General features: G+C 41.1%; 2 protein-coding genes, 1 long non-coding RNA gene and 4 other non-coding genes across 8 annotated transcripts; 4 read left to right on the top strand and 3 right to left on the bottom strand.

The window, feature by feature from the left end:
• The first annotated feature begins 2,487 nt into the window (after window positions 1–2,487).
• neurl2 (neuralized E3 ubiquitin protein ligase 2) lies at window positions 2,488–4,775 on the top strand. Its single transcript, XM_033611066.2, has 2 exons — window positions 2,488–3,465; window positions 4,523–4,775. The coding sequence occupies exons 1-2, from the start codon at window positions 2,679–2,681 to the stop codon at window positions 4,636–4,638; spliced, it is 903 nt and encodes a 300-aa protein (XP_033466957.1). The 5' UTR covers window positions 2,488–2,678; the 3' UTR covers window positions 4,639–4,775.
• A 123-nt stretch (window positions 4,776–4,898) lies between these two features.
• msrb1b (methionine sulfoxide reductase B1b) lies at window positions 4,899–9,363 on the top strand. The gene is made up of 4 exons (XM_033610946.2): window positions 4,899–5,806; window positions 7,583–7,725; window positions 7,848–7,965; window positions 8,762–9,363. The coding sequence occupies exons 1-4, from the start codon at window positions 5,752–5,754 to the stop codon at window positions 8,776–8,778; spliced, it is 333 nt and encodes a 110-aa protein (XP_033466837.1). The 5' UTR covers window positions 4,899–5,751; the 3' UTR covers window positions 8,779–9,363.
• On the bottom strand, window positions 8,505–8,623 carry LOC117247746 (5S ribosomal RNA). The gene has a single exon (XR_004500853.1). It is a non-coding gene; the product is annotated as a 5S ribosomal RNA (ribosomal RNA).
• A 493-nt stretch (window positions 9,364–9,856) lies between the features above and the next one.
• Window positions 9,857–9,975, top strand: LOC117247744 (5S ribosomal RNA). The gene has a single exon (XR_004500852.1). It is a non-coding gene; the product is annotated as a 5S ribosomal RNA (ribosomal RNA).
• Window positions 9,976–11,176: 1,201 nt separating this feature from the next.
• Window positions 11,177–11,295, bottom strand: LOC117247743 (5S ribosomal RNA). Its single transcript, XR_004500851.1, has one exon. It is a non-coding gene; the product is annotated as a 5S ribosomal RNA (ribosomal RNA).
• Window positions 11,296–11,882: 587 nt separating this feature from the next.
• LOC117247736 (5S ribosomal RNA) lies at window positions 11,883–12,001 on the top strand. Its single transcript, XR_004500845.1, has one exon. It is a non-coding gene; the product is annotated as a 5S ribosomal RNA (ribosomal RNA).
• Window positions 12,002–13,480: 1,479 nt separating this feature from the next.
• LOC117247620 (uncharacterized) lies at window positions 13,481–17,198 on the bottom strand. Of its 2 annotated transcripts, XR_004500839.2 has the most exons (5): window positions 16,484–17,198; window positions 16,276–16,403; window positions 15,098–15,303; window positions 13,949–14,654; window positions 13,481–13,870 (listed from the first exon to the last, which is right to left on the bottom strand). It is a non-coding gene; the product is annotated as an uncharacterized LOC117247620 (long non-coding RNA). The 2 variants fall into 2 exon arrangements; XR_004500838.2 differs by having other exon boundaries at window positions 16,276–17,198.
• Window positions 17,199–18,652: the final 1,454 nt, after the last annotated feature.

Genomic DNA, 18,652 nt, shown 5'->3' with positions numbered 1-18,652 from the left:
AAGCTTAGGGCTTACGCAGAATGCATAAAAAATGCAAGATATCAGATCAAAAACTGGAAAACACTGGGAACAAACAGCATGAACATGTGCTCCAAACTACAGAGCCAAACTGGCACAGACAAAGGGCAGCAGGTGGACTAAATGCACAAGGGGAGGAGGGGTAATGAGGGACAGGTGAAACCAATCAGGGCGGGGCAGGTAATCGCCAGGGAAACACACAGGGGCAGGAAGTGAAGTGCCTGAAATGAGAGACAAGAGTGAATGTCAAAATAAAACAGGAAATACTAACAAAACTGAAAACAAGGAAACATGATCTTGATAGGGACTTCAGGGTATAACAGCAACAAAAGCACAAGGTAAGGTTTAGAAAAAAACATAATTTGGCTCTACATTCAGGTAAAATTCCAGGGTGAAAGACTGGCTTCTTCAAGTTCCTTATATCACACCCTTACTGGCAGAGTGCGTTTCATAATACCGTGAAAGGTGCCTTTGTGTGTCGGGGCATTTACACAGAGATCCACTGACGTGAATTCGGTTTTACATCTGGACCTTCCCATCTACGATGGTCTACGATGGGCCTCAGACACTGCCTCGTTGATGACTTCATCCAGAATTATTTTTTTGTCTTGAAGCCTCCTTAAGGAATCTGATCCCGTTTTATTCGGCGGTGGGAACTTCTTGTGACTGCATACCATTGCTGACGTTGACCTCAGCAGGATACGAATCCTTGACCTTCCGCATGGACGACTGGTGCTCTAACCACTACACTAGGGAGGCCCCGCAGACATCCATAGCGGTGATGTTTGATGACTTAGGTTGGTGGCCGCTGTGTCAACGACTTCCACCGGCCAGTGCATTTTATACCATAACACTGGCAATGCCCAGATCACTGACAAAGCAGTGGTATCTGATAAGCTGGGTATGAGAGCGAGCTTAATTTCATAGGTCTGCACCACTAAAATGTACAAATGTCTTATTGACGGACTTTTTTACATGTAAATTGGTTACTAAGAAACACTAAATGTGGAGGTGCAGTTTAGATGAAGTATAGACGAAACAGCAGGCTCCTGGGTGAAAGTCCAGGGTTTGTTTGACCCATCCACCTTCCCTCCTGCCCAGCCTATAGGGCTCCTTATATTACCTTGTCACTGGCAGTGTTACAAACTGACATAATATTTGACGAGTTCAGAACGAAAATGGAACTGAACATGCAGTTCTCAAAGCGGACGATGCTATAGTTGGACCGCCTGCAGCAGTCACTGAAAAGGTCAAACTCATTGTCTTTGGCCTGGCATGTCCTGTGTGCTGTTCAGCCCGGTGTCTGTGTGCAGACCACCTGGTAAAGAGCACCCGAGGTCATGCTGCGTATTTCATTTAATGAGGTCATCAATATGTAGCTGCACAGCTGTCCTCAGGGTACCCGCTCTACCCTGGGGAGATGAACTACAATGTACTCAGCTTCATCGTCGAAACTCTGGGTCAGAGATTTAAGACCCTAGAGCATCATTCTCAGATGTCTCGATGGCATTGAGCAGGTGATGAAGATGAGTGGACACCAGAGAGACCAGCATCTGTTAATAGATCTGGTCAAGAGGATGCTGCAGCTGGATGCAGACCAGGGTATCACACACTTTTCTCACAGCCTCGCTCAGAGGTCCTACCCTGAAAACCTACATAGTGATAGTGGACACTGAGGAGGCTGAGGCAGACGTCAGCTGGCAGCCTGCCTTGTATCACACTGCCAGACCGGAGAGAGTTGTCAGACATCGCAGGAACACAACTACAACTGATATTCAAAAAATTGAGTGTAATGGAAATGGTGGCATTGGGTGTGTCCTGGGGCTCTGAATATAAGTCCAGCACTGTTAAAATTAGACCTGTTATGTAACTAATGAGGGCTATACCATGGCTCCTAATTACCATACTGTATAATTAATATGACCTAATAAAAATATCTGATACCTTTAGACTGAAATGATATGAGCTACTGTAAATCAGCAGTGACAGTGTGCAGGATCCTTTACTCTCAGTTATATATAATGTATCTAAAAAAAATTTTTTTTTAAATTCTTCCTCACATTCTCGTGCTGTAATTCCATTATCATATTAAATCTCCACTGCCCCCTCTGTCCTGGTTTATTACTTTAATTGCTGCTTTACATAAGAATGAAATCCACACTGTATTTGCATAGCATGACTATATTTAGAGTGCAGATATGAGAGGCCTTCTGTGTAAGATATCTCCCTGGCATATGGTATTATAATAATTACGCACACTATTACTTCAGTACATGGGATCATGAAATTGAACGAGCACCGTGGCCGGGAGGGCTTTGTTGCTCCCACTAACCTCACCTCTGTGCATGTCTGGTGTGAGTGAGTGACTGTGGGCAAGTGCGTGTTAGCCACCCCCCCTCAACACACATGCACATGTGCGCGCACACCCATACCTTGCCATCTGTTGACATGCAGCTTCAAAAATAGCCCTCCACCAGAAGCTTCCCTGAGTGGCTGACAGATAAGTAGAGCAGGGGTCTTTGCTTGTGTCAGTGGAAGTTGTTGTGTCTCTGCTGTGACCACGTGTGCCGGAAAAGCCTGAAACCGTTGCAAGACTGATTGGAAAGTTTCAGTAAGTCTGCCTCTGTTTGTTGTGTTTGTTGACAGCTGTCCAACTGGAAATGGAGCCCTTTCCTGACCAGTTCACGGAGTTCCACCCGATCCATGGTACCAATGTCAGACTGGACCACTCAGGGACTAAGGCCACCAGGGTGGAGAGCTTTGCAAACGGAGTGTGTTTCAGCAAACACCCTCTGAGGCCTGGGGAGATTTTTCTCATAGAGATCGAGGATAAGGAGCTGGGCTGGTGTGGCCACCTGCGGGTCGGCTTGACCGCCAGGGACCCCGGGAGCTTAGACGTGGTACCTGAATACTCCATCCCGGACCTGACAGACTCAGGGGACAGCTGGGTATTTGCCATCACTCGCAACCACAACAAGATCATAGAGGATCCTGAAGCGGAGGCTCAAGAGGCTGGAGATGGAGGACTGGGTGGGGGTCAGAGGCTTGGACGAGGGGAGGTTGAAGATGGAGTTGGAGGTGGTGAGAGAGATGAAGGAGGAGGCAACATAAGCAAACCAAAGACTTTTTTCACTGACTCTCACTTGCACATTGGGGATGTTCGCATCCCCAGAGACAAGCTGGTCGGTCGGAGCAGGCCCGGACGCTACAGCCACATATTGGACGACTTGTATAAGACCAACGCTCTGCCTCCCACAGCCAGACGCAGCCGCATCGGAGTACTGTATGTGCCTAAAGGGCGAGGCCTGGCTGACATGCACATTATCATCAATGGTGAGGACATGGGAGCGTCTGCAAAGGGGATCCCCTCCATCCAGCCTCTGCACGCTGTGGTGGACGTCTTTGCTGCTACTAAGTGTGTCCAGATTGTCCAGGTGGAGTATGGATGTGAGTGTCACAGTGATGTATTTAATCATGGATGGATTGTAAAACAAAGGGCCCCTGGGCAGATAATCCAGAACTCGCAGACTCTCAGAGACACGAAAATGACTCAGAGATGTTATATGTATCATTTGTGCACTTCTGTGGTCATCTTGCATCTGTTTGATGTTGCTTTCTTTCTCTCTGAAGTTGCTTTGCGTGTCTTTGTGGTTGTTTTTGTCTGTTTGTGGTCATTTCGAGTCTCTTTGTTGTCACTTTTCATCCTTTGTAGTCATTTTGCAATTCTTTGTCGTCATGTTGCATCTCTCTGACGTTACTTTGTGTCTTTTGAAGTTGATTTGTGTGTCTTCGTTGTTGTTTTGCATCTCTTTGTAGTTGTTTTTTGTTGTCGCCTTTCATCTTTCTATTGTCGTTTTGCATTTCTTTGTGGTCATTTTGCTTCTCGTTGATGTCACTTTATGTCTCTTTGAAGTTGTTTTGTATCTCTGTGTTTTTTTGCATCTTTTTGTAGTTGTTTCACGTCATCTTGTGGTCATTTTGCATCTCTTTGATGTCATTTTGTGTCTCTTTGAAGTTGTTCTGCCTTTCTTTGAACTTGTTTTGAGTGTTTATGTGGTTGTTTTACATCTCTTTGCAGTTGTTTACAGTCCTCTTTTGATCACTTTGCGTCTATTTGATGTCATTTTGTGTCTTTTGACGTTGTTTTTTGTCTTTTTGAAGTTGTATTGAATGTCTTTGTAGTTATTTTGGGTCTCTTTGAGGTCATTTTGAGTCTTTCTTCAGTCCTTTTGTATCTTTTTGTGGTTGCTTTATGTCTCTCCAGTGGTTGTATGACTCTTTGTGGTCGTCTTGTGTCTTTTTGTGGTCATTTCATCAACTTTCCCGCAAGAACTAAAACTGTCACTATATACATTAATAGGCTCAGGCTCAAGAACCCATTCAGTAATCTATTCATGCTTTTAATAGATATTTCTTCATGATTTCTTCATAATTTCTTTTCTCTACTTTTATTCTGCTCATCCACTGTCTTTTTGTTTCTTGTTCTCTTTCCATGTGCCTTCAGTCTCGTCGTTGCAGACGTTATGTAGGAAGGCCATCCAGAAGCACATTGTCCACAGGATGGCGATCGATTGGCTGGAGCTGCCAGAGGCACTTAAGCACTACTGCAAGTATGAATAAAGGATACAGCCCTGCCATGGACAGAAACACAATATCTGAACTCTCTTCCAGTTTTTAACCTGCCAGACACTGATAGCGCTGACATCATTTGTCTGTAATGACAACTGCTATCTAAAATAAATTCACGGTATTTGTTAGTTTGGCTCTCTGTGTCATTCTGCATCTAATTTCTCCTCACAGTGTCAGCGTCAGGAATAACTGCACTATGACTCATCACTACTTCCTCTCCCACAAGAACAGAGTCACATTACTAACAAGTTACATGATTGTGAAAAGTTACATTGATTTTAATATAATCAACCCTAGTTCACAAAAAGTGAAGCATGTCTTGTCTATTGTATCTTTTTGTGATTTCAAATGATCAGTGCCATTTAACTAGTAAATAACTTAAGTCCTGGTTATCAGAATATGATATGAAAACATGGCTAAGAGTAAAAACAGGCGGACCTGACTGTCAGTGTTGTATTTCTTTGCGCATAGGTGTAGGTTTTGAGAACACTGGATTTGTCTCCCTGAATGAAAACATAAAAATAGTGGAGGACTTTCATTCTGACAAAATTAAAGAAATTTACACCATAAAATAGTGAAAAAAGTCACAAATTGGTCCATAAAAATTCACCAGAAAAGGAAAATTAAGTGTTTGATTGTCAAAAATTTTCTGGGAGAGGACCCCCAACCCATCATTTCATGTGTCCATCCGTGTTTAAGTGAAACCTGCGCCCTTGTTTTTGTGATCTTTAGATTTATTTAATGTCTCAATTTGAACCAATTTTCTCTTAAATCTAGATTAGACAGACTCGTGAATGTTTGTTCAGAAACAAATCATGGAGCTAATAATTTGTCTGTTTTAGGCTGAACTTTCCTTTCAGTGAATACAGGGCTAGTAAATACCTCCTTGGAGTACCATCCATCCACCTGCAGCTCCTGTGGTCAGACACTGACATCTGGTGGTAAATACAGGTAACAGCAGTGGGCGGAGCTCCCGGTAAATCTCCAGCCAGGATCACTTCACACGAGAGGAGGAAAAACAGGAGAGCGTCCGGCCGTTTGAAGACAGACTGAAACAGATAACGGTTTATTTTACCTTCAGCTGCTCCGTGCACACACCACAACATGTCTTTCTGTAAATTCTTTGGCGGTGAGGTCTACAAGGATCATTTCAAACCAGGTGGGCGGGCTGTGGCTGCTGTTCGGTCAGCAGTGAAGTGATGTAACCTGCCTTTAGTCTGGATTATATAGGACAACATTTAGCTACATTTCGTTTATTATGTTGGCTTCACATGAGATTCTTTAATGAAGAATTGTTGTTCAATTATTGTGCAATATCATGGTGATGAGTAGAGAGGAGGGGCACGTGGTGTGACAATACAGTATGTGAGAATATTTCTCTTTTTTACATCATAATAATTAAGGTTTGTAAGATTTAAGTGAGCTGTAAAACAGAAATAGTAGTAATAATAATAATAATAAAGCTGTTAGTCATGATTACTGTAAAAATACAACAGTAATATAATTTTGTTTCATATTTAAAACCAACTAGCCATAGTCTTGTGGTATATTTAAGTAAAATGACCCTATTACAGTGTTTCTAACCTTTTTTATTTTATTTTTTGGCCTGTGACCTCTTATGATAAACCATTTTGGACCCCATCATCACATGTTATGGCCTTTGTGTTGACAAGTTTTCAGCTCTTCAACCAAAGACTGATTTTCCCCTCCTCAGGGGGGAATTGAAGTTTAATTTTAATTTTATTTTATTTTTATATACTTTATTAATCCTAAAGGGGAAATTCAGTAATTTAGTATTGTTATTATTCACTTATTCAGTCAGCAATCATTCAGTAGAGATAAATGTATTGAGTATTACAAAGAAAGAAAAGCATATTTAAGAAAAATTGGACCTAATTGGCCTATTAAATTTTTATTAGTAAATGTGGGACACAGCTATTTTCTGGTCCTTCAAAGGTCACAGAGACTGTAGCATAAAATAAACTTTTTTGGTGAGGGTAGACTGTAAACCTTTTGTATTGTAAAACTGTGTCACATAGAGATATTGAAAATGTGTTACTCTCAGTTAATAGTCATAGGAATCAGCTACAGTTTGATCTAAGTTTATAAGTGTGTGATCAGTGAGGGGAGCTGGCTAACATAATTTTATCATTAAGTTGGATGAGATGTGTGCACTGTTGGTTGGCACCAAAGAAATAGAATGAGAATTTTATTTTATTTTTATTTCTATGGTTGGCACATGTGCTATCAAATTTTAACAGTAACAGCTGCAACTGTAACTGTATTTTAAGATATTAAGACTACATTAAAAGATTTTAAAAAATACATTTATATTGTTTTTTTATATTTTAGATTGTTTATATTGTTTTTTATTTTTTATTATTATTTTGAATAATAATAAAAATAAAAAACGATATAAATATATTTTTATTATATTGTTATATGTATATATTATATTAATTATTATTAAATAAAATCTATAATTATTATTTAAATATTCCTACCCATGAATTGCTTGAAAATATTTGTTGCTGTTTTTTTAAATGAGGAGATATTCTATTAAATGTTCATGTTTTCTGGATCTTGTTCGATTAATTTTTAACAGTGTCAAGCAACCCTGTGATTTGGCTGGTTGGCACAATGTGACTTTAATGACGAATCATCTAATTTTATAAAGCTTTTCTGTACATTAAACACACATTATATATATATACATATATATATATGTATATATATATATATATATATATATATATATATATATACATTTATATAGCCTAGACCTTTACCTTCCATTTGCTGCTGGTTAAAATATTCTATCACAATTTATGCCAGAGGAATATGGAGAGTGAAAAGCATGCCCCAGTCTCCCCTCTGTGTCTCAGGTATGATATGAAAAAAATGCAACAACTGTTAAAACTAACTGTTCCTGCAGGTATATATGTGTGCTCCAACTGTAACCATCCACTGTTCGCCAGTCGGTCCAAGTTCGCCCACTCGTCTCCCTGGCCGGCTTTCACAGAGACCATCAGAGAGGACAGTGTCACCAAGATGATGGAGACTCTCACTGCCTACAAGGTCAGGGTCTTCTGAACCCTGATTGTTTCACTGCTGCTGCATCGGTCACATGGTTTTAATTGGCACCTGTTCCATCAGGATGTGACCCAGGAAGTTGATGTGACTGTGCTTCATGTACGCAGGTTCTGTGTGGCAAGTGTGGCAACGGGCTAGGCCACGAGTTTGTAAATGACGGCCCAGAGGAAGGAGTGTCACGGTTTTGAATATTCAGTCACTCGCTCAAGTTTGTCCCCAACAAAGGTAAGAGGAACACAGGCATGGGTGAGGCATCGGCAGGTGTGCAGGCCAGAGGTGTTTAAGCACTACTGTCTCTGAAGAGAGCATCGACAAGTTTTACTTCAAATTCAGTTACCTGTCAGAAAGGGTTGCCTGTCCTCTGTGAATTCAACATAACATGAGATGAGTAATTGATATACAAATGGTCATTCGGGAAATATTCCTTTAATACCCAGGGTAGTATTTTTAGACAAAAGTAGAAAATAAGGAGAACCCTCCAAAGTGAGTCACACTGTAGTTCATTTCAAGCTAATGTAAACTCACAGAGTGCCAAATGTGTGATAATCAAAAGCAGTGCACACTTTACAGAGACATCTTCCCACTGTCTAATTGAAGTGATGACTGAAAATGACCAAAAAATAAAAAGTAAAATCACAATACAGAACACATAAGTTCAGACGACCAAATATAAAACACAGAATTTCTCCACTTGTGCTGCTTTTCTTTGGTGTCTCTGGTAAAGAAGGAGCAGCGGCCTCTGCTGGTGAGTGTTGATAATGAAAAGCTTACAGCACCGGGTATTCCCAGGCGGTCTCCCATCCAAGTACTGACCCGGCCCGACCCTGCTTAGCTTCCGAGATCGGACGAGATCGGGCGTATTCAGGGTGGTATGGCCGTAAGCGAGAAAAACAGATGCACACAAACTATTTAAGGATGGTAAAGCAACACTTATGGTTCGAAAAGCTGTTAGTTTTTGTGTAATTGTGAATCTACATTTTTCTGACTTCATATATGTATTTCTCTTTTGTCTCCATCCCAGGTAAGGACAAGCAGTAAAGAGCGAGCTATGACTTTCCACTCCAGCTGCTGTATCTGCTGCTCGGTCCAGGAACTGTGATCAGGTCGGGTCAGTGGGTGACGTGAACGGGAGAAAGGCCTGAGAAGGACGTCCTGTCCACTGAAGAATCTTTGACCAGCCTGTGACACAGTGACAAGACCACACCTCTGCAATATCTTACATTCCTTCAATACCTCATATTTAAACACACATTAACTTATTATTATGTCACTTCTAATACAGTGTGTCAGCAGATGGCACTTTAGCAACAATTCAGTTTTTTCGGACACAGAAAGATGCAACAACATCATCTTTTTCACTGTCACTTAAATTTCACATTACTGCTGGTATCATTTACTCCCATTCACCTCCTTAAGGTAAATAGAACCATAATATCTATGCACCGAAGAAGTCCACCTTCCTCGTCAGTCTGCACTCTCTGTGGCTCTTTGTATGTTTATTTCAAGATTATTCAACAGCAATGAAACTAACTGCATTTATCAGCTACATTTTTTTCATATTTTTCATGTACTGTAAGCAGGTTTACTTGAACAGATACAAACAATAAATTATAGTTTAATAGACTTTTGCCTTTCATGATTTCTTTGCAGTGGTGGCACCTTGAGTACAGCAGGCTACTGAAGTACAATTTTGTACATTGCTTGACTGTTTCTACTTTATGTTAGGCTACTTTATACTTCCAATTCAAAACAATTCAGAGGGAAATATGATGCTGTTTTGCTTTATTACATTTCTCTGACAGCTAAAGTCAGTTTACCAATTGGGATTTTACATTTAAAACATATGATGAGCAGATTTAACTACCCTCTTTGTTACCATCAGTGTGTTAATAAATGGTGAACTAAGTGAAAAACATGCCCTCTAGTAAGTTTACATTTACCTCAAATGAACTACAGTGTGTGTGTTCGTGTGTTTTAATTCATGGGTGGTTTTAGTGTTTTCATGAGATTTGTTGACTTAATTAAATTAGATTATTGTTAGCCATATTTAACAGCTTTTCGAACCATAAGTGTTGCTTTACCATCTTTAAATAGTTTGTGTGCATCTGTTTTTCTCGCTTACGGCCATACCACCCTGAATACGCCCGATCTCGTCCGATCTCGGAAGCTAAGCAGGGTCGGGCCGGGTCAGTACTTGGATGGGAGACCGCCTGGGAATACCCGGTGCTGTAAGCTTTTCATTATCAACACTCACCAGCAGAGGCCGCTCTTCCTCCTTTACTACAGACACGACCTTGAAAAGCAGCACCACTGGAGAAATTCTACATGTCTTTTACTTGGCCGTCTGAACTTTATGTGTTCTGTATTGTGATTTTACTTTTTATATTTTCGTCATTTTCAGTAATCACTTTAATTAGACAGTGGGAAGATGTCTTTGACATAAATATGTTAGTTAAGCACATATTTCACACATACAGAATAAACTGCAGTGGTGGGACCTATCTTAATACCTTTATTTAAGTTTCATGTAACTTGCTATAAATATTCTGCTGATTATTCTTATTATTGGGGTTCTTTCACGTAAAATAAGAGGGGGGGTGTTACAATCATTGGTGCACAAAGCACAAATGAAATTCCATTCCTCTCCATTCCTCTGTAGTTAGAGCAACAAAGTGGCAGAGGCCTTAAAAACAAAACTCCAGTATGTGCATGGCTAAATATGACTGGGAGTGTGTGGAACAACATAAGTATCATAACAACAACAGTACTCATTATGCCACATGATCTCTTTCATAGCAATTTATACTGCAGTATATTAAAGGATTATTATCATCATCACCACAAACTGGATGGCTGCATCGGCAAAATGAAAAAAGTATTTTTCAGTTTTTAAAAAAATGCAAAATATAATTTAAAAAATATATTTTTTTCTTCATTAGGAGATGTGTTTTACTTTTTATATATAATAAAGCTGAAGGACTAAATTCTAAACCCAAATGGCTTGATTTGAGGGACTATCACTAAACTGACATCTCATAAGCAGATCGCTTTATTTTTCTTTTCTTTTTTTTATAGTTAAATAACCTCAATAATAAGAATAATTAGCAGAATATTTATAAGTAAGTTACATAAAATGTAAATAAATGTATTAAGATAGGTCCCACCACTGCATTTTGGGTGAATGTAAACTCACAGAGTGCCAAATGTGTGATAATCAAAAGCAGTGCACACTTTACAGAGACATCTTCCCACTGTCTAATTAAAGTGATCCCTGAAAATGACAAAAAATAAAAAGTAAAATCACAATACAGAACACATAAAGTTCAGACGGCCAAGTAAAAGACATGTAGAATTTCTCCAGTGGTGCTGGTTTTCAAAGTGGTGTCTGTGGTAAAGAAGGAGCAGCGGCCTCTGCTGGTGAGTGTTGATAATGAAAAGCTTACAGCACCGGGTATTCCCAGGCGGTCTCCCATCCAAGTACTGACCCGGCCCGACCCTGCTTAGCTTCCGAGATCGGACGAGATCGGGCGTATTCAGGGTGGTATGGCCGTAAGCGAGAAAAACTGATGCACACAAACTATTTAAAGATGGTAAAGCAACACTTATGGTTTGAAAAGCTGTTAAATATGGCTAACAATAATCTAATTTAATTAAGTCAACAAATCTCATGAAAACACCAAAACCACCCATGAATTAAAACACACGAACACACACACTGTAGTTCATTTGAAGTAAATGTAATCTTACTAGAGGGCGTGTTTATAAATAAATGTATTAAGATAGGTCCCACCACTGCATTTTATTCTAGATGTGTGAAATATGTGCTTAACTAACATATTTATGTCAAAGACATCTTCCCACTGTCTAATTAAAGTGATTACTGAAAATGACGAAAATATAAAAAGTAAAATCACAATACAGAACACATTCAGTGAAAAACACGCCCTCTAGTAAGATTACATTTACTTCAAATGAACTACAGTGTGTGTGTTCGTGTGTTTTAATTCATGGGTGGTTTTGGTGTTTTCATGAGATTTGTTGACTTTATTAAATTAGATTATTGTTAGCCATATTTAACAGCTTTTCGAACCATAAGTGTTGCTTTACCATCTTTAAATAGTTTGTGTGCATCAGTTTTTCTCGCTTACGGCCATACCACCCTGAATACGCCCGATCTCGTCCGATCTCGGAAGCTAAGCAGGGTCGGGCCGGGTCAGTACTTGGATGGGAGACCGCCTGGGAATACCCGGTGCTGTAAGCTTTTCATTATCAACACTCACCAGCAGAGGGCGCCGCTCCTTCTTTACCACAGACACCACTTTGAAAACCAGCACCACTGGAGAAATTGTGTTTTTTATTTGGTAGTCTGAACTTATGTGTTCTGTATTGTGATTTTACTTTTTATTTTTTGTCATTTTCAGGGATCACTTTAATTAGACAGTGGGAAGATGTCTCTGTAAAGTGTGCACTGCTTTTGATTATCACACATTTGGCACTCTGTGAGTTTACATTCACCCAAAATGCAGTGGTGGGACCTATCTTAATACATTTATTTACATTTTATGTAACTTACTTATAAATATTCTGCTAATTATTCTTATTATTGAGGTTATTTAACTATAAAAAAAAAAAAGAAAAGAAAAATAAAGCGATCTGCTTATGAGATGTCAGTTTAGTGATAGTCCCTCAAATCAAGTCATTTGGGTTTAGAATTTAGTCCTTCAGCTTCATTATATATAAAAAGTAAAACACATCTCCTAATGAAGAAAAAAAAAATATTTTTTTAAATTATATTTTGCATTTTTTTAAAAACTGAAAAATACTTTTTTCATTTTGCCGATGCAGCCATCCAGTTTGTGGTGATGATGATAATAATCCTTTAATATACTGCAGTATAAATTGCTATGAAAGAGATCATGTGGCATAATGAGTACTGTTGTTGTTATGATACTTGTGTATTTTAACATTAAAGTTAGCTGGTGAATGGGCCACCCAGCATCACCTGGTAGAGCAGGTGCCCCATGTACAAAGGCTGTGTCCTTGCTGCAGTGGCCGTAGGTTCAAGTTCAACCTGTGGCCCTTTGCTGCATGTGGTCACCACTCTCTTCCCCTTTCACACTCATCCTGTCCCATCTAATAAAGGCAAAAAAAGTCATGTAATAATCTTGTTTAAAAAATAGTCCAGGGGCCAAGGGGCTAATTTTCACAAATTGGTATCGTTTAAAGGGACCAAACAATTTTGGTATTTTTGACTTCCTCTATGTCTCTAGTTTACATTTTGGTATGATAGACCTGCCTATCTAGTAGCTTAATAAAAAAAAATTGGATGGTCTTTGGGTCCTCCCCAAAATTGAAAATAGTCAAAACTGAGACTTCTCCAAAAGGGACGGTGTCTGCCTTATCACATGAATCTCTGGAAATAATTATCAGAATGTCACTAAATTTGGACTGAATGTTCACAGACAGTTGCTGCACACAATGCAGCAAAGATTTCATCAGCACCTTGCTCCTTTTAAAAAATGTATACACCTAAACACACATGAATTATAGGCGGACATGGAATAAGGAATGAAAAATCCAAAAGGCATGTATATATGTGTTTGCCATGATTAATGTAAATAAGCCAATCACCCCAAAATTGCATTTATATGTACCAAAGAATGTTATGTTATCATAAAAGTAGGTTATTAGATTATTCACCTCACCATCTGATGTCACCAGCCCCTGACAGGTAACTAGTGCAGCCAGAACTTCAAACAGACAAATAAAATGGGGCCCTATACCACTTATTAAAAAAAAGTTAGACAAAAAGATGCAAACCGAAGTCAAAATACATTAAAAAAACACACACACACCAAAAAAAGAAAGAAATTTGTATTTAATCGAATTGATTTAAGTTGTTATTTGGTATTTTGGAGTGCTGTCTTTCAATTATAAACCAAATGAACAGAGGTGCAGCTCAGGATGTATATACAGGATGCCATGATGAATCAGACCAGCAATATGATCCAGTATGTATTGAACTTTGTATACAACCGAGAAAAAAGGAGATGGAGATGAGCTTTTCATGTATTTAATCTTTGTTGACAATTGTGTATTGAATGTACTGTATATTGTATCAGGAACTTGGCTGTGAAAGAGAAAGAACTGTTAGTTATGTGTGAGGAGGCGTTCGTTAAGACCATAAGGTTGTCTGCTATTGAGTTACCTGATCCAGGTTCCCTCCGCTCTCCTCCTTTGACCAGGAGTCCAGTTGGGGTTGCTTTCCACACCAAAGATGATTAGATGTGGAATCGGATGTATTTGGAAATGCTGAACCAAAGGGGTCTCAGATTCACCCTTCCTGATGCTGTACAGGGATTATAAATTTAAGACCTCGCCAGCAGTTTCCGGGGTCCAGTGGATATTGTCCTGGGTGGTCCTGAAAAGATGCTGTGGAAGTGGTTGATGAGGTAAGTGTGAAAGGATGTAATCATTAATGGTTGTTAAATTCTGACGTTGTTCTGGGAGGAAGGTGTGTTGAAAAATTGATGATGGGAAATTTGATTTCAGCATTAGGAAAGGTGAATGTGGCTTTCCTATAGACTGCTCTTAATTGTTTAATGGATGTGTTATGTGGGTCCTGGTCTCTTTTATTTATGCCCATAGAGAGGAGCCAGGGGAGGGGGGACAGAGGAAGAGAGTCTCCGTACTCTGCTTCTCCGATCTCTGTCCCGGGGTGGGAGAGCTTCCATTTCCTGCCTTGTCCCTGTGAGCATCCCACTTTGTTCTGTTGTAGGTCTGTTGCACTCAGGGGCCAGTTGGGGATGCCCCCTGTTGGGCAGGGCAGGAAACTGTGCATGGTCCCCCAGGTTCAATTTCTCTCCCCCTGTGTGGCCCTGAAGTCTGTTGCTGAGTACTTCAGGGTCCACTGGCTGTGAAAAGGAACGTGAAGGTGAGTACATGGAATGTTCAGAGGAGGGAGAGGAAGAGCGAGAACATTGTGGTGATGAAGTGGAAGATGATGATTGACTGAAAGTGTGGAAGAGAAGTGAGCGGGTTCTGTTTATGGTTTCAGGGTCCAATCTGGCTCATTATTGTTTTTGGGCCCAGTTAGCCACTTCGCTAAGAGCGAGTTGGTTACCCTGCATGTTGGTGAGTGTGGTGATGGTGGCTGTGTAGTGTTCTTGTAGTGTATGTGTGTTTTATCAGTTCTGGTAGGCCTGTGTATAATTCTGTCCCTGCTTCTGCCTCGTCTAGGAGGATTATGAGGAGGCCTATGGTGTTCAGCTGTGGGCCTACTCCACTCTCCTTGGCCTCGCCCATACTGGTGTCTGTCAACCCCCACCATTGTACCACCCGTGTGTGAGCGTCCCACCTGAGTCCAGCTGCTGCTGCTGTGATGCTCCGGCCTCCAGTGTGGTCCGGCCTGTCTGGCCATGTGGTCTCTGGAGGTGTTGTAAGACATTCCTTGGGATGTGCAGGTTATGTCCAGCCAACAGCATAAAAAGTTTGCTTGTGTGCCTCCAACCTGGTCTGTGTCCTACCCCGGGATGCGGGGTGTTTATGGAGATATATTTGTGTCTTTATTACATGCGAGAAAATAAATGAGAGGGAAAAAAATGTTTGAGAGAAAAAGTTTTCACACTGATAGCAAAAAATAATATTTGAGACTAAAAAAAGTTTTGAGAGAAAGTATTTTGTCATAGAATCTAAAAAAAAAAAAAATTGAGATTTAAAAAATGATTTCCAAGAAAAAAAAAAACTCTCAAACCTTGTTTTTTTACTCTCAAATATTATTTTTTTTGCCATCAGTGTGAAAACATTTTCTCTCAAAAAACAAACAAACAAAAAAAAATGTTTCTCTCAAAACATTTTTCTTCTCTCTCTCAAAACCTAAGTCTTTGCTCTCGTGTCAGGATTTTGCTCTCACTGTGAAAATAATGTCATGGGCGGGGCCACGTTCCTATTGGCCAGTCTCAATCGAATTGACAGCTGGGTGAGAATCATCTTGGGAGTCGAATTCAACTGAATCATTCATCCACCATGGTGGATTCACCGGCATAGATGTGCTGCGTTATTTGGGAGCGGATATGTATATATGTTATGCATGTGTGACCAAATGGAGAGGAGAGGGAAATGAACCCACAACACCACCTGTGGAACTGCACCCCAGGGAATACACTCAAACCTGTAGACTACTCTCAACAGAAGGTCACACAGATTGGTACACTGGTAAATATGGGGACAGGAGATGGACTTCCAAATATAACACAGAGGTCCAAAGCTGCATGAATGCACAGCCGCGTTACAGTGTGCTTTAATCCGTAGTGGAAAACGGAGCGGCCGCACCGGGGCTGCAGGCCATGGATAGCCGTCCTTCAGGATGCCCAGCTGACGGCCCACATCACCGTGCAGCCCCACACAGTGCGCAGAGGAGGAGAAGAAGCCACAAGCTGTGGCCTCAGCTACAGCAGGACAGAGAGCAGGACAACCTGTTAACATAAAGTTAATAGAACTGGCAGAAGTAGAAATAAAAAAACAAAGCGAGCTTACCGGAGCGAAGGGAGCTTAAGCACAGCGCACAGCTCAAACCCAGTCACCGTCTCGCAGTGAGGAAGAGCAGACACCGCGCTTTTCAAAGTCCTCTCCGAAGCTGCACACAACAGGAACGGCCAACACCGCTGTAAAGTGAAGAGTCACGGCAGCTGTGACACCATAATACGCTTTAACAGTACACAAACATTGCAGCACCTATGCCTACCTTATGAGTTCCAAGTTTGGGTACAGAAACCGGAGCACGTCACACACAACCCTCGCCAGGTAGAAGTGAGCGCGCCCGTGAGGGGAAGACCAAATAACGCAGGTGCCACCACTGCGCAATTAGGCTCCGACAACTGGAAATTAGACCCAGCTGATGCCAATTAAGGGCGGAGGTGTAGCAGCGCTCACCCTGCCACACATGGAATGTTGGAAAAGAAAAGCACCGTAGTAAAGTAACGTTAATGGGATAACCTAGCTAGATGTAAAGTGAACACTAGCTGGCTAGTGCAGTTAAAGGGCCAGTGTGTAAAATGGGTTGAAAACAGTGACATCAGTGGTCAAATTCTAGTTTGCAGGGCTCACTCGCTCACCCCTCCCGTCGGGTAAATGACGGTGGCCTCGTAGGGACAAAAAGCCTTGCGCACGACTTTTTCAGGAGTAGGTCTATCTAGCGACAAGGTGAATGTTTATTTAGAAATCTAAACCATGTTACGATATTGTAATGAATCCCTCACGAGCAGGAGACCAGAGGAGCGTTCGGGAAAAAGGCCCGTTTATTTGAGCACTCCAGAAACTCAGGTAACACTCCACTCCGTCCCAAACTCTGACTCTTCTAGCGTAACACACACACGTCATAACTTTACACACATACTTGTTTACCATGCTGAGTGGGGACCCCCCTCCCCACTCTGCTCCGCCAATCTCCAGCCCGCACACTGACTGACAGCGTAGCCGGTAACAGAGCTCAGCTGTTTATTTAGCCTAGCAATATCTCCGGAATATAGTAGCTGCAATGGACAACTTTGAACGTGATTTTGAAGAGTTTCTTGTAGTGGACACAGATCCAGAGCCATACCTCTTTGAGCCGGAGCACACAGATGAGGAACTCCATGTGATTGATGCTGAGCGGGTGAGAAGAGAGGCTGAATGCACAGAATGGGATTCGGTGCTACTGCTGCCATCGTTGGGAGATATATCACCAGGAGGAAAAGCGCCGCAGAGAGTGCATCACAAGGAGTGAAGTTGCGTCTTCTTTTCCTCGCAGATGACGGTTCGGGTTCATTCTCTCCTGTTGCATGGTAAGTGTGGTCCATTCGCAAACTTTATAACTAAAAAAACTTTTCACTACTCTCTATCGACAAACTACTAACACTCTCTGCTGTTTCCTCCTCCTTCTTCCTTCCTTCCGCTGTCTTCGTTGGTTTATTTATACACGCGAAACGCGTTCTCTGGCTGGCTGGATTGTCCGCTCAGGCTGCCTTACATACATGGCGGTGCAAGATGGCGACCTCTCTAAAGCAAGGCCCTTGATATACAGTACAGGCCAAAAGTTTGGACACACCTTCTCATTCAATGTGTTTTCTTTATTTTCATGACTATTTACATTGTAGATTCTCACTGAAGGCATCAAAACTATGAATGAACACATGTGGAGTTATGTACTTAACAAAAAAAGGTGAAATAACTGAAAACATGTTTTATATTCTAGTTTCTTCAAAATAGCCACCCTTTGCTCTGATTACTGCTTTGCACACTCTTGGCATTCTCTCCATGAGCTTCAAGAGGTAGTCACCTGAAATGGTTTCCACTTCACAGGTGTGCCTTATCAGGGTTAATTAGTGGAATTTCTTGCTTTATCAATGGGGTTGGGACCATCAGTTGTGTTGTGCAGAAGTCAGGTTAATACACAGCCGACAGCCCTATTGGACAACTGTTAAAATTCATATTATGGCAAGAACCAATCAGCTAACTAAAGAAAAACCAGTGGCCATCATTACTTTAAGAAATGAAGGTCAGTCAGTCCGGAAAATTGCAAAAACTTTAAATGTGTCCCCAAGTGGAGTCGCAAAAACCATCAAGCGCTACAACGAAACTGGCACACATGAGGACCGACCCAGGAAAGGAAGACCAAGAGTCACCTCTGCTTCATCCGAGTCACCAGCCTCAGAAATGGCAAGTTAACAGCAGCTCAGATCAGAGACCAGATGAATGCCACACAGAGTTCTAGCAGCACACCCATCTCTAGAACAACTGTTAAGAGGAGACTGCGCGAATCAGGCCTTCATGGTCAAATAGCTGCTAGGAAACCACTGCTAAGGAGAGGCAACAAGCAGAAGAGATTTGTTTGGGCCAAGAAACACAAGGAATGGACATTAGACCAGTGGAAATC

Source organism: Epinephelus lanceolatus, chromosome 21 (genome assembly GCF_041903045.1).
Source record: "Epinephelus lanceolatus isolate andai-2023 chromosome 21, ASM4190304v1, whole genome shotgun sequence".
In the NCBI taxonomy this organism is placed as follows: Eukaryota; Metazoa; Chordata; class Actinopteri; order Perciformes; family Serranidae; genus Epinephelus; species Epinephelus lanceolatus.
Note: the sequence above shows the minus strand (reverse complement) of the source record. Positions and strands in the feature narration are given on the sequence as shown.

Coding starts and splice junctions, on each gene's coding strand:
- neurl2 (XM_033611066.2), top strand. CDS start 2,679: ATGGAGCCCTTTCCTGACCAGTTCACGGAGTTCCACCCGATCCATGGT. Junction 3,466..4,522: donor TGTCCAGGTGGAGTATGGAT/GTGAGTGTCACA, acceptor ATGTGCCTTCAG/TCTCGTCGTTGCAGACGTTA.